At 41.1% G+C, this 15,132-nt stretch overlaps 1 protein-coding gene across 1 annotated transcript in view; it reads left to right on the top strand.

The window, feature by feature from the left end:
- The window catches only part of alk (ALK receptor tyrosine kinase), a 236,237-nt gene that overhangs the window by 202,355 nt on the left and 18,750 nt on the right, over positions 1 to 15,132 (top strand). The window contains exons 11-14 of the mRNA XM_028395006.1: positions 1,063 to 1,157; positions 5,574 to 5,693; positions 11,733 to 11,898; positions 13,309 to 13,456. Of these exons, the coding sequence (XP_028250807.1) occupies positions 1,063 to 1,157; positions 5,574 to 5,693; positions 11,733 to 11,898; positions 13,309 to 13,456 (529 nt within the window). The remainder of the gene's footprint in view (positions 1 to 1,062; positions 1,158 to 5,573; positions 5,694 to 11,732; positions 11,899 to 13,308; positions 13,457 to 15,132) is intronic.

The following is a 15,132-nucleotide window of genomic DNA, read 5'->3' as shown; positions in this document are numbered from 1 at the left end:
TATATCAAGGCAGTGTTTTTGAACGCTTTAAACTGTAAGTTCCACTTTGATGTGTTAAAACACTGATCTGTCATCCAACTCAAAAAAAAACCTCTGACGCTCACACAAATGCTTAAACGCTCCCACAACAAAGTCTTTGCAAAACACAAAATCTCTTACTAACAATGTGGATTTTTTTTTCAGCATTTTCACTTCATTTCCTCTCAACTCCACAAAATTAATGAAACCCAATGGGACTCTAGTCTTATACACTGGACCTGCCACGTGTACAGTTGTACAAAATATCCCCCTCTTTCTTTATTCCACTTGTCTGTGATGAAGAGAGGAGAAATCAATACACAAGGCTCTCTCCACTTTGCTTGCCTTCCAATTAGCTCTGGCCCCTCAATGAGGAGAGAAATTTAAACTAAATAGAATAAAGTAAGAGAGAAAAAAAAAGAAATCCCACATACAGCATTTCATCTTGTGTTAGCCTGACTGTGGGTTTCTATGCCATTCAAGCTTGGATAATCCTGCTCCCCTGAGAGTGATTAATTTTTGATTCCTGGGTTATGTAGTCAGCTGTGCTTGTGCTCTTAATTAGAATGTCATGTCCGTAACCACTAGGTGAACCTGCCAGACTTTGCACAGTGACCTTTGGAGAGCTTAAATAGAATCAGAAATACAGCTTAAAGAGCAAGCAAAAGTCAGGAAACAGCAGACAATACAATGCAGACAGAAGAATATGTTTGCTGTGAGACTTTGTAAGGTGATCCAAAGTTTGATCTATAATATAGTCAAGTTAACTCAAGTGGAAAACTTTTTTTTTACACTGGTAGCAACAGCAATCATGTTTGTAAAACTGTAATTGTATTTAATTTGGAGTCAGAAGACGTGTTTAAATTGTGGAAGAGCTGCATTTGTGTCTGCGCTGAAAGAGCAAACACTTCTTAACAAAACATACTTAAGATGCATGCTCTTCAAAGACAATCCTCATGCTTTAAGCACAATAAAACAGAAACAATCCATCCATTCACATACTGAAGCCTGTGAGGAAGTTAAAACTGCTTCACCCCTTTTCAGGTTCTGGCTTCAATTCAGCACAGAAGACGGACCTGGACCCGGTTCAGCCATCTCTCTTGACAACATCTCTTTCAGTATGGACTGCTTCTTGGCATGTGAGTATTATTGAAATGATTGTTTTATCTCTCTTATAAGAGCCTGGCTGAATTAAAAGAATTGTTTGACTGATTGCTTCATTGATTGGTCATGGCAAGCACAATGGGGGAAAAAGAAGTTATGTCTAACAGAGATCAGTGTTGACTGGGTGACTTTTACTTTTCTGGTATGTTGTCTTCTTTTAAATATTCAGTACATCTAGTGCAGCTTTGCCTTTTGACAGCTTGAAAAAACTTTGTGTAAATTTTATATATATATATATATATATACATTATACAATCATTCTCTGAGAACATTTATCGTTTCCTGAAATGTCAGATTCTGTTAAATTCAGCCATAATATAAACCACCGAAACTGATAAGCGCACATGTTCCAGTCTTACAGTGTTGGCACATAAAGGTCAAGCCTCACATCACCTTTCCAGGTATTTTCCTGCTATAATTGAGATGCTTTATCAGTATCAAAACAGGAGTGAGATGACAACCATGTAAGAATAAGAAGAAAAGGTTAGGGGTTCACTGCCTTCCACCATCGTCACGTATCTGAGGGGACTGTGACAGGAATAGTAATGCATAGGCATGTCTGCCTGAATACAGCTCTCCCAATGAGAAAAGAATCATAGTATACATCCCCTTAATGTGTTAATGTATTCTACTCCATATATGCAACCTAACTGTTGCCCTAAAATGTCCTAAAATGCTAAATATAATGTAAGAAAATGCTGCAGCTCTACAGCAGCACTGCCATCGTCCGGTGTCACACAGGATTATTGTACCGGGTCAGGGACTCTTTATTTTAAAGAGATGACAATTTCCCAGAGATATTTGCACACCAATTTGTATTTTATGTCCTCCACAGCGGCGGCACTTGTATAGCAGTCCTGAAGGATCATCCATTCCCATTTCCCTCACTTTCCAGATGGCAAGTTCTTAATCTAGCCCCGGTTTCTATTACCTACAGCCACACTTGACACAGTCACTTTTTATCGTCTATCAATCAGGCCAGTTGATGGGAGCTCCGCGAAAGACGTCATTTCCCAGAGTGATCACTGTGACTGATTATCATGATGGATCCCCGAGCAGTATGACACGGCCCCGTAATGTGTTTTGGTGGGAAAACATACTGTGAAGGCATTATGCAGAGGACCAGCCATCCATGGCCTTTTTTTCTTTCGCTTCTCTGTGATGTATAGTTGTGTGCTTGATGCATCCATTGCCCTTCAGATGTTGGACCTAGCTGTCGGTTTTATCATTTTATCTTCAGCACTATCATTAAATTAGTTTATTGGGTTGGACAGGAGAGGAAGTCCATCCTTTTCTCTCTAGCGTGCACCATAATTTCTTTTTCCCCATGCACTGAGCTGCCTTAACAACCATATCTGCTGCAGGTCCCTAAACATTAGACTGTGGAGTTTTACTCACACACAGGTCAATATTTTTTAATATTTTTGCTGTGCTGAAGTCTTGCTTGGCTCTGTTACAGTAACTTGTGTAATACAACAAGGAAATATATTAATTTATGAGTAATTATCACCTGCACCTGTTGATGTTAGGAAACATGGAGGCACAACGTGTTGCAGTAAGTGCAGGCACTCTACAGTCCCTCTGTGTATTCATAGTGATGACATATGGGGCTAATTAGAAGCAGTTTATTCATACCTGGTCTCCCACAGGGTTATTAGCTGTGTTGTTCTCATATATGTGCAGCGGCAGCTTCAAAGTCAGATTATGTTGCCTACGTGGAAAAAGAAAGTGCAAGTTATTAATGCAAAACTACAAGAAAACAAGCAGTTTGTAAATACTATGTTTATATAAGGACGAAGCCTTTCAATGCAAAGTGACTGTTATGAAGATATTTCTCAAAGCTTTTGCAATCTCAAGATATTTCGGGATTGCAACTGGGTGGTAACAAGGTGCACCCCCCACTCCCCCACACACCACGCCACCCCCTGTGGCTGGCCTCTGGTGGGCTTCAGGTAGCTTACGGCGCCCTGCTAATGAACAGTGACAGCCACGCTGGCTGTTGCCCTGCCCTCTGGTTCATGCTGCTCTGTGGTGGACCTGCGGAGTCCTTCTCTGGCTGCAGCAGCATACCAATGCTCTGTCTGTTCCATAGCTCTGCAGATGCGTGTTACCATGCTCAGAATAACAATGCTGTGAGCTTTATTAGCAACACAGTTGAAGATATAAAAAGAATAAAAAGTTGCGGAACTAGTGCACACAAAAATAACATCTAAGAGTGTTACAAAGAGACACTGTGCTTTTCCTAGACTGAACACGTTGCGGTCATTCACATACTGTTCATGATCTATCAAATCTGCACATAAACTCTGCCTGTATCAAAGCTCCCAAGCAGTGAAGACTTAGACAGTCATGTGTTTATTTGAGGATTACAGGGCCTGGGAATGAGCTATTGATTTTCTTGCTGGCTGATTTTAGGAAAGTAGTGCGGTTTTTTAAGCTTGAATACAAAAATTACAAGATTTCTTTACCCTTAACCTCCAGCTAAAGCCATCAGACTCTGAGGTATATTTGAAGATGTTTTTTTTTTAGGAGAAACAAAAAGGGAGACTTCAACAAAGAATATTAAGGTCAAGTTATTTACTTCAAGTTAAAGTGGGCCGATTTTCTCTGACCAAAATGGGGAGAGAGTGACTGTGTGGTAGACACAGTCGCTTTCTAAACCTCTCAGCTGTTGAGGGAGCCCCCATGCCATATTGTCATAAATGATGATCCTCCAGCCTGGAGGTGACTGGGGAGCCAGGGTGGAGAAGAGGCTGTGTTATTGTGGTAAAATGATTATACAGATAAAGATGAAAAGTCTTGTTTTTGTCCCCCGGCACTGCCATAGTGACGGCGAGGAGAGCGGCCGTAATTTGTTCTCACCAAGGAGGCGAATAACACAATGTGGGCAGCTTATCAGCTCGTCACAATTAGGGAGGTTTTAGTTGGATTTCTGCTTTACATTCAGATCATGCATTGTCTTTTCTAGCATCTTGGAAACAGCATCTGCTCATTGTTGAGTTGGCTACATATGATGCATCCACTTGTAGCTTAACTAGTAAAGGAAAAGTCTTCTGTAAACCATTAACTTACCATTTGCAGCCCTATGGAGAATATGGCAGCTATAGCACAAACACAAAAATATGCCTGAGAAGGACAGAAAGGCTGGTGTAGAAAAGAAATCTTTTTTTTTTCTCCAGCTGTATGAAATGCAAATATACTCAGAAACCATGTAGTTTTCGTCTCCTCTGTCAGTAGAACAGAAATAAGGAATATGTGGGTCATATGCACACACGGTATCATTTACAATTTAGTGTTTTCATGCTTGAAATATCCACACTGCGCACAACACGGTAAATACTGAAAATCTGGTTAGAATGGCTACATTTTCTATTATTCTAAAGCTGTCTAGCTTCTTATGCTGTATCCACCTTGTAAAAGTTTGAAAAAGAGTGTAGGATTAGCAGAAGAGCTCCCACTGTTTGATGATGACAGCTACACAAATCTCAGTAAACCTTATCACACATTTTTTTTTTTTGGAAATGATCCCAGTGAGTCCAGCCAGCAAGGGCCATGCAACAACAGAGCCACTGATGGCTTTATTCTGCACCACAGGACAGGTCACAGAGCTGAAATACTGGGCTCAAAGTGGGCTCTCAGATCTAAAGCCACAGGCACAATAGGCTGATCACTGTAACTTCATGAAATGAAATAAAGATTTAATTGCATGTATATTGTCTTGATGGCCTCTACAATGCCTGATCAGATGTGGCTGCAGATTTCCTTAAGACCATTCTGGTCTCATACCACTGATTGCATGGACCTTATCAAAAAGGCGCGATTCATCTGCTCTCTGATTTAACCGGGCAACAAGAGGAACTGGAGGTTTTTCTACCTCCTCTGAAACTTAAAGAATGGGGACAGGTGGCTGCTTTTTTTAGGTCAGCATCCAACCTTTTTAAAATTAGTCTAACCCTATTTAACATTTTTGTGAGAAGTTCCTCTATCTTGTGCCTTTAAAGCCAATCAGGCAATCAGCCTTGTGCCCGGGAGAGATCAAGGTACCAAAGAGCTGATGATCTCAGTCCTGGGAAAAGCTGTGAGGCTGGAGGCTTGATGGATTGCTACAAAACACCAAGTCAGAATGTGCTTACCCATCTACTGTAGGACAGAGACCAGAAAGAGATGGAGTGCAGCTGAATTTTATGCATTCCTCTCCTTATGTATGGCCAATGGTGGTGCAAATGAAGAATGACCCCTGCTGGTCGTTCAACATTCTTTGTGGCAGTGAGGGGTCTGAAGCTGCTGTGCTTCATTTGCTTCTCCAGTGTAGCAGCAACAGGATTTCATTGCCGTACATAAAGAAAGTAAAACTGCAGTCTTTTCAATAGATGCATTGTGTTCTCTTTTAGCCAACGGCGAGTTTCCACCGGTGGCCACCAGCACATCCAGGCTACCGTTAAGACCGACTATGAAGACTCCACCCCCGTCCTTCAGAAGTCCACCAGTGAACTTCCCCACCTCAGAAGACTGTAAGTATGAGCTCCATTTCCATTGTGTGAGAGATGCTTCAGCACCACAGGAGCATTTCTCTGTGTCTGCTGCTCATACATATACTCACACATGTATGATTACATGCATTTATGAATGATTCACAATTACACTACCCGTGCTAAACATGGAACAATGCATGGGCTGCAACACAGTAAGTGTGCCCCCTACTGGTCTGCGCTACCTCAAGATCTAAGCAAGAGCTGCTGAGATCTCCTTTGGCAATAAATGGAGCAGGACGGGCAGTTTTGAAGTGTAAAATCCTCAATTTGTCTCCTGAGAATGTCAATGGAGCCAGTTACACAGACTTGACATTTTCCACCTCGCACTCTCTCCCTTCCATGCTTCAAAAGGGTAAAGACAAGCAGAGATTCAATTTCTATATTTAAAGTCATAAGTTAGAGTTACTTTCATATCAAGCCTGCTCTAAAACACATTTCTTTAGCTAGAAACTTTGAAGTACTTGAGGTACACTGGAGTTGTTGAAGCTTTTCAGCTGAAAGATGTTAGACACTTCAGAGATACACTAGATGGAAAATAGTTTTTGAAGTCCTTTTAGATGGATACCATGTTTCTCAGGAATTATTTCCACCAAGCATGATGCGAAACACTCCTTATGAGAATGTTGAACAAATGTGAACCCAGTTTCTGTGGTTTCTTTTTCTTTTTTTTAGCTTCCTTTTTAAATCCAAACACGATGAGCATGGATGGCCTTCCCACACACTAGGATTGTAATTGCATTCATCTATTTTGTGTTTTTTTTCTCCCAGTAGGCATAAAAGGCTTTTATGACAAGCATCTGATGTCAAATCCTGCAAATCAATTTCATGGGGTAAAAGGGTTCATCGAGTATTTGAAACTTGTTACCAAGATGCTGTAACATAGAGCAACAGATGAGCTGCTATCTAGGTTTAGAGCTACATTTAAATGTAAAACAAGTCTGGTGTTTGTCAGCTGAAGAATGCTAACCCTCTGAGAATGAAGAAGCCAATGTAGTAGGTAAATTTGAATGTTATGCCCAAATGAAAGTGTGTTAAAGTGCAAGAAATTATCCTGATTGATTATGTGTGCACAGCTGGACAGATGGCTTCTCCTTTAAGGACCAGCCTTTGATTTTCTGAATAGTGGCTGTTAAATGCTGACTGCAGCATCAGTGTGACATCCTTTAAATCTTAGAGCCAGGTTAGTTTAACTACCCACTACCAAGCTAGAACCAAACACTTTGGACATATCACTTTGAACATTCCAAAAAACGGTAAAAATAATGGTCGCAGACATCCCCATGGGGACCAGCACTGACTGTCAAATTGGTGTGTCTGGGACCTAATGAGCTAATTTGTGCTCTTTTTGTGCAGGTTTATCTAATTTACTGTCTCTGATGTGGGTCTCTCTGCAGTCTTGAACACAGAGCGGACTGTTTATCTCTGCAGGGTCAAATGGGGACAGTAAAAGATCAGACATAAATGTTGGCCAGCTGACATGATTTGATAATGTTGTAGGATTTGAACTGATGTGGTGGCACAGATGTGGGTCAGTCAGCAAACAAGAGAAGAAGAAAATATGTTTTATCCCAGATATAATATCAGATTTCAAATGAGAGTTTGATACCTGGAATTTGCTGCAAGGGCAGAAACAACAAGGCCATTTTAATGTGCTTACACAGGTAATACTCAGTATGGTAACAATAAAGGCAGCCGTCTTAAATCTCCTCATCGAAAGATGAAACTGTGGGATCACACCACTCTTGCCCTTGTGATTATCATAGATATTAACTCAGGGGAAAGAAGTTGAACTTGCAGTTATACGTTGGCCATTTCAAAGACAGCCTTGAGCGGTTAACATTCGCACAGCGTCTTCCTTCTCCCCTCGTGGAGCTGATGCTTTGACGTCTGCAGGGCAGCGCAGCAAGCCTGATGAGGGTTTTAGCTCAGCAGACCTGTCACTCCAACAAGCCTCTCCTCTTCCCCCGACACGCTCAATGATTAACCCCACCAAACGTCAACGCCTCTTGTCTCCTCTCACTCTCCTCTTCATCTCTCCCTTCACTCTGAAACCATATCTAGGCCTAGGACATTTTGCTCCATTTCATTTCTAGATTTCGTTCCCATTTGCATCATGTAAAAGCGGCTATTGAATCCCTGTTAGTTCACATTACTGCCACCTCACCTTGCTGCCCTGTCTTTCTGTCAGCGTTACCTGTGATCTCACTGTGTTGTCCCACTTCTACCTCCTGCTCCTTGTTTCCCCTTCACATGACTTCACCTTCAAGTTCCTTCTCCTCATGCTGCCAGCAGACTTTCATTTCTCACCACTACCCCACTGAGGTGGCACCTGCAATTCACTGCTGACTCATCAATTGATGAGGGAAGGAGGTGAAAAAGTCAACCTGTATTAGCTTGCTTCCCCTTTCTGCCTGTGATTACCTCTCCTTATGAGAAAAGTATGTGTTCAAAAGCTTATATAAGGCTTATTTTTCTCTTCATTCACTGTGTGTGTGAGAGGGAGCGAGCATGTGGCTCACACAGATTAGTGGTTTCATATTCTTTCAGGATGATAAAACAACTTTACACAATACACCGTCACAATGCATCAACATGTTATCATATTCACACCTTATCTAGCAGGATGTACAAGCATTAGCTTCTTTGAACAGACGGCACATTTTCATATCAAGGTGTGCAACTTTCATTCATGCAACAACAAGATGTGTGGAGTACATTTAAAAAAAATACTGGCATCAAATCAAAGACAGAGAGGATGTTCGTTGTAGGAATCTGATTGGCTCTTGAAAGTAACTGACAGCAGATGTGCGGTCCCTAAACTCTGCACGCAGAAAGGAGCTTTGGCTGGTTTGCGTTCACTAATTAGTTGCACAGAGAAGACATGAGTCTGTACTTCGGTGTTTACTTGTTCATAAACACATCGGTTAACTAGTTGTTGGTTCTTTGGGTTTTGGAAAGGAGAACATTAGTCACTAAGGCAGATGTGAGACTGATAATAAGAAGAGCCACACACACAAAAAAGACAGGTTTTTGTAATTAATTGGACTTAAGCTTATAGCTACTTAGCATTCAGATCCATCCGTGGCATGCCAGCCTTGATCCATCTTTTTAATGGCTGGCCCAAGGAGGACAACTGTCACTGGATGAGGAGGATACATGCTAAGAGAGGAGAGCAGCATACTGTAGAATGAAAAGTAAGGCATTATTTCTGTGGCTTTTAAAGTGAAACCTTATTATCACATAGAAAAATAAGATAATGAGTATATTTACTGGGCTTTTATTTAGGTAAGTATAAAGAGCCTGTTTAACTGTTCAATAAAAGTTTATTCATAGATTGATAGACTCAGTTGACTTTTTGTTTTCTTTGAAAGAATGTTATGCGTTTTTTTAGCGAGGGGTTGGCGAGTCATTTTCAGTCATCATTTGCTTTGTTAGTCATATAAACTCCAACGATAAACAGAAAATGATCAGATCTCATATGTAACAGTTGTTTGGACAGGATTGTTCTTCGGCATAGTGTAGGCAGATGACGTATCTGTTCCAAACAGAAGTTCAGACTGAAGGCGTTGCGTTGGTGGGGGGGCATGTTGATTCAGATGAAACTATTCAAGAAGCCCAGTCTGAGTTACAGACGAATAAGCGTTTCATAGACGCCAAAAGCTGCATAAAGTTTTGATTGTTATGAACTTGAAGATTTCATCTTTCATCTTAAGGTATAGTCCACCAAGGAGTATGCACTTGAAGGTGTTTTATTGATCAGCCTCACTGGATGATGTGCTGAGTAACAGCTCAACCTGATATAACCTGGTATTCAGCATTCTACAGCACTGACTGGCTGACTTCATTCATATGAATGAAATGATTAGATCAGTTTTACTTTCAGATTTCAGTTTACTGTTTTGTTTACTGTTCTCTTGTTTTAATAACGTTCAGAGGGGATAAATCTTGCAAGATCATTACTACAATCCAATCAGATTTTTTTTCTGCAGCCTTTCTCTCTCTGAAGCAACTGAAACCATTTTTCATTGATGAAAGTGTGCCGCATTGCCACTTCATTTGATGGAGGCCACTGTGTGTTATGATGATGGCGTACCACCGGTGGCAATGTTCAAAGAAAAGAAGCTCTATGTCACAGTCAGGCAGAGCCTCCCCTGGGCTGTCTGCATGTGTATGTGCATATCAATATGTGTGTATATGCTGAGAGTCAGAGAGAGTGCACTTATTAGAGAAGACTATCATGTGCGGGAGCACACCTTGTTTTTGTTTGGTCGGAAAAGTGCCCATCATGGAATGGCTCATTAGTCCAGTGCTGTATAGGCAGGCATGTATGTGTGATCATATGAGTTCATATGAAAATCGATCACAGTGCTTGAAGTGTGAAACCAACAGTGCCCTAGTGAGATAGAGGAGAGATGGAGCATCAGCACTGCCAATGACAAGAAGTCAAGAATTTTTGCATAACGAGGATCAGATTCAAATCAAACAGCCAAAAGAAAAAAAATCACTTCTCAAATTTTATTTTTAAAATAATTGCCATCTCAAAATGACTTATTAAGTATGGCAATATTTACGTCTAAATCACTGTTCGGCTCTGTGTAGTTTTCTGCTCCTGTGATGGATTTAATCCCAATAGTCTTAACTCTTTTTTACCCTGACTGGCTTGACAGATCAATTTACTTCTGCCAGATAGGAATCGAGAAAAAACTGCAGCCACCCCAACAGTTGTTTTTACAGTAGGAGTGCAAAGACCGGGCTGAACTCCAAATCGTTCTCTTGCACACAGTAGTGTTTTAAAGCGTTTCTTAAAGCATTGGCAGGTTGTGGAATTGTCTCAGTTGGCGACAAACATAGAAGATATGTTTGGTGAGTGATAGAGATCGGCATGAAGTGCTGATGTTGCGTCTCTTACATTGTGCCCTTGGACTGAACCAATCAACAAGACCAGACTGACAAATATGGGGCTCAACATGCAGGGATAGGAGCCACCATCTGCAATGACAGCAATGGAGATAGGATTGCCGGATGTTTTTTTTTTTATTCCTTCTTTTGCAGAATTTCACACCATAAACCAGCTGGAGATAATAATAAGAAAATGATGCATATTTTCATAGATAAGCGCAGACAGGTAGGCACAGGCTAAAAATACCAGATTCCTGCAGTTTGAGTTTGGCAAGAGATAATGGGATCTCAAATTCTGGGTTTGAACACTAATAGGCACTACACAGCAAGCAATTTGAACAGCAGAGGATGTTGCAGTGAGAGTACATCTCTTTCCTTTCCTGTGTATTCTGTCACCGCTTAACGTCAACTACTGTTATCTGTCCTTCCAAAAGTAAAAAAAAATAAAAGCTTCACATTCACAATGAGCACCAACTCAGGGGCCATGAAAGCGTAATCATGTGACTTCTATCACAAGAATGACTTTCACTTTAGCCGGTGTCACATTTGCAATAATCACGCCTGCTCTGAAATGAATTAGACGTAGTCCCAGAGCGCTCGCCGTCTGGCAGAGGGAGAAAGAGGAGAGAGGAAGAAATGTTTCCCTCCCCGGTGTCTACATCACCACCGTGTGTTCACAAGCCTTAAATCAGGATTCAGTACTGCAGTGTTAAGTCCTTCCACATCCATCTGACAAGACTAATCTCGTGCTAATTATAGTGAAAAGAACTCCAATTAGCACCGGCACACGGGATTACATGGAAAATGAGGAGAAATGTTTGTCACCTGTGATCCTGTCACTGCGTCTCCCGCTGCAGTTGTGAATATTATAATAGTGCCATCTCACATGAGGAGCTCCCACTTTAGAGCATGCTTCTCTAATATGTAATAATTTACTTAATATGTGTGAATTTAGATTTTTATTGATATAAAAGTTGATCTGTGGGGAATGTTGAAGTGAAACAGAGACATAATGAGCCTGTTGTTTGTCATCCTTAGCTTAGCTTGAAGTGCCGGTCTGCAGCTGTGTGCTCTGTTAAATACTAAAGGATTTTGTTTTCTTTTTATTTTCATGTGCAGCCAAAAAATGGATTTTTCATACCTGTGGAGCTGTGGGACCTGAAGGCCCAACACCCACTCAGTGCCTCAACTCCTACAGGAACAGCAACATCAATGTGACAGTAGGCACCCGAGGGCCCTTCAAAGGCATTCAAATGTGGCGGGTCCCAGAAACTGGCACCTACAGGTAAGAGTGTTGTCAGTGTATATAAAGCCTCAAATCACACAAATATCAGACCCCAGCAGCTTGTACAACCGGTTATCATTCAACACCCACTCCAGAATAATTTTATCTTTTTCTGAAGGGTCTCTCTACGATGCTGGCCCAGACACTGAAACATACACATGAATTTAAAGTGTACAGTTAATATTTAACCTATCTCACTAAGGTATCACTGTGCAACTCACATTTCCACAACAAGTAGCAGCCCTTTCCTCACGCCTACCTCTATTCCTCTGTGCCTGAGCAATGCATCAATCTTCTACAAGAAAAGCAGAGAAATACCTGATTCTTGCCAAAGGCTTTAGAAATGGCAGTTAAATGGCATGATTCAATGTGCACCTGATTCCACCTCCAGGTCTGTGTTGGTGGCCTTCAAGGCTTAAGAATAGCTTAACAATCAGCCTCAGCACCGTGACCTCACGCTGTGTACTACTGCTGGATTAATGCTGTAATATCCGCTGCCTTTTACCCAGATCAATATTACTCCTGTGGGCACTCATGACAACATGAGGTGTTTAACTTGGATTTGACTTGGACAGAAACGTATCTGAAAAAGCCTGCAAGCCTCCCACATCAACACCAAAAACAAACACAAGCGCGCACATAAGCTCAGCCAAAAACCCTCGAGTCTCAAAATACCTTCGAACAACAGCAAGAACAGCACAGCCCTAACACATGTCCCAGAGTTTTAGAAAACACCTTCTGTCTCCACACAAACTCCACAATTGGTCTTGATGCGGCCTGGTTTAGCTGGCAGAGCCTGTAAATGAAGCTGACAGACGGCCACAGAGATGAATATGCGCTCTGCATCTCCCAAAAGTCATTAGGCAAACAGCTGAGGTAGCTGCTACTGAGCACCGGGCAATGTTCTCTCTCTTCTCACCAAGCTCGACCACCAGGGATGAGAAATATCGAACCGTTCCCAAAAACCAATCAAGTTGAATTTTTTTTTTCTGGCAAGAAAACTGAAGCATTTGAAATGAGTGTCTCCTGCTATAAAGGTGTGTATTTTGTAGGTGTGTTCGTGTGTTCATGCATCACAGTTAATGCAGTGCATTATTTTCCTTCCCAATAGTGTGCAATGTTAGGTCAAATGTTTTTATTAAAAACACCTCGAGTGAGAGTGTGTTTTAGCGTTTCCAATTTAAATTTGGCTGTTACTTAATGCTGTGCACTTTTAAATCCACAGGAGGAATGCGTGAGGACTCAGCCTCAAGTTTATTTATGATAAACACCTGCTACACAGCTCAGAATATACAATCATCTTCACTTCTCTGTGGAAAACCTCCACACGCATTTTTACCCACGAAAACATGCGGTAGATGATCACTGCTCATTATGACAATTGTATTTTGTGTTTGTTTAAACCCCCAGGATCACAGCCTATGGTGCAGCTGGCGGGCGCAGCGTGTTGGCCATGAGTAGGTCGCATGGTGTCTACATCACAGGAGACTTCCCGCTTAGGAGGGGGGAGCTGCTTTACATTCTGGTGGGACAAAAAGGAGAGGACGCCTGCCCCAATGTGAGTCTATGCTGTGATTGTGTAGTAGATAGTAGATCAATTGCATAGACACCCTGTGGTCTACAGTGTGTCATATAAGAAACATAAACTTTATGACAATTTTTTATGGACACACAAATGGGTATAATAGTCTCTTTCTAGCTCACATTTTCCCCAAGCAATGCCAATTATAGGGAGATTAAAAGTTGCATATGAGTTTGATTTAATGATATTACAGTCCACACTGTGAAACTACAAAGAAAAAAGTAAGAAACATTATTCAGTATTGTCCAAATAAGATAAATGGCTCCCAAAAGCCCTCGTCAAATACACTGAGGTGTCTATGGACCTCACTTCGGAAACCATATCCATATAATTATAATAGTTTGTGGCCACTAACAGTGGTTTAAATCTTGCAGTGATCTCCCTGTTGTCGCTCTTTGTTGTCTCCACAGTGAATCTTTCACAGTTCACCGAAACTAAAAATCCCCACATGCCCACAAAACCATTCATTTCTCTCTAATTAAAATGATCTGAAATGTTTTACATTACATAAACAATAAAAAACAGGACACTGGAGTAAATATTGTACAGCCTGGTACAAAAAAAAACAGTTTTGGTCTTTACTGATAATTTCTCCTCACTTGAAAGCTTTATGATGCACGGCCAGTTTGAGTGTTTGTTAGCCGCCTCAAACTGTTTAGGATAGATCTCTATAGAAAAAACTGAGATGTAGGTCTTTGTATGCATGTCCATGTGTAAACTTGCCCACATACAGATCTGATGTATGTACTATCAATACATTTCTATAATGAAGAATAAATGTAAAAATCAGCTTTAATTTTTGCTTTAAAGATGTTGAACCTTTCCTGATATCCACCATGTGTTATACAAATACACTGAGAGCTCTGGCACAGAATTCCCCCTCTGTGAAATATGCCAGTCTTATTGATGTTCCTCTTTTTTATCTTTTTGAAAAAATTATTAATGTTCATTAGCTAACAAAAGTCAGCGTTAAAGGAGGAGTGTTTTAGAAAGAGCATAAAACAAGGAACAAAGAGAACGGAAGTTTGAAAAAAATCAGTATTCATAAAAAAGTCAGGTTAAAAAAGTAATGAAAGTATTGTCATAAAAATGTGAAAGTTTTGCTGATAATAACAGTTTAAAGTGATGCAGGTTTTGCAGCAGCTCTTGTATCTCAGGTGTAGTCGCCTATTTGTTGTGTGGATTTGTTTTCTAGATGCCGTGTCTAGCTAAGCAAGCAGGGGTCCTCACCACTGTCATCCTGTTATTGGTTTTTAACACAGGGTGTCTTGAAGTGTTCTGTACAGACAGCAGAGAGGGACTTGCCAGTTCCAAAGTGAAACTGAAGTCGTTTAAGATTCCTCTTATTTCCCCCCAGTTCTGACAGCGCGAGGCAGCGCCTCTCTCCAAAGGGTCGCTCTGAAAGTGATTTTTGCTGTAGAACTGCTGTTTTCTCACACCTAGCTTTCCCTTTGGTGACGGAAATGATGATCCCCCCTCCTTTGTCTTGAATACTTGTGCTGTCTTTCTCCTTTTGCACGCACACACACACAAGTTCTCAACCGTGCACACACACACACCTCCATTATGTTTCTCTCTTAGACACAAAACCTCCTTTAAAGTGAGATGCTGCAATGACAGAACTGGCTGAGTGGGAGAAAGACTCTCCCAGA

This window comes from Parambassis ranga, chromosome 22, assembly GCF_900634625.1.
Source record: "Parambassis ranga chromosome 22, fParRan2.1, whole genome shotgun sequence".
Lineage (NCBI taxonomy): Eukaryota > Metazoa > Chordata > Actinopteri > Ambassidae > Parambassis > Parambassis ranga.
Note: the sequence above shows the minus strand (reverse complement) of the source record. Positions and strands in the feature narration are given on the sequence as shown.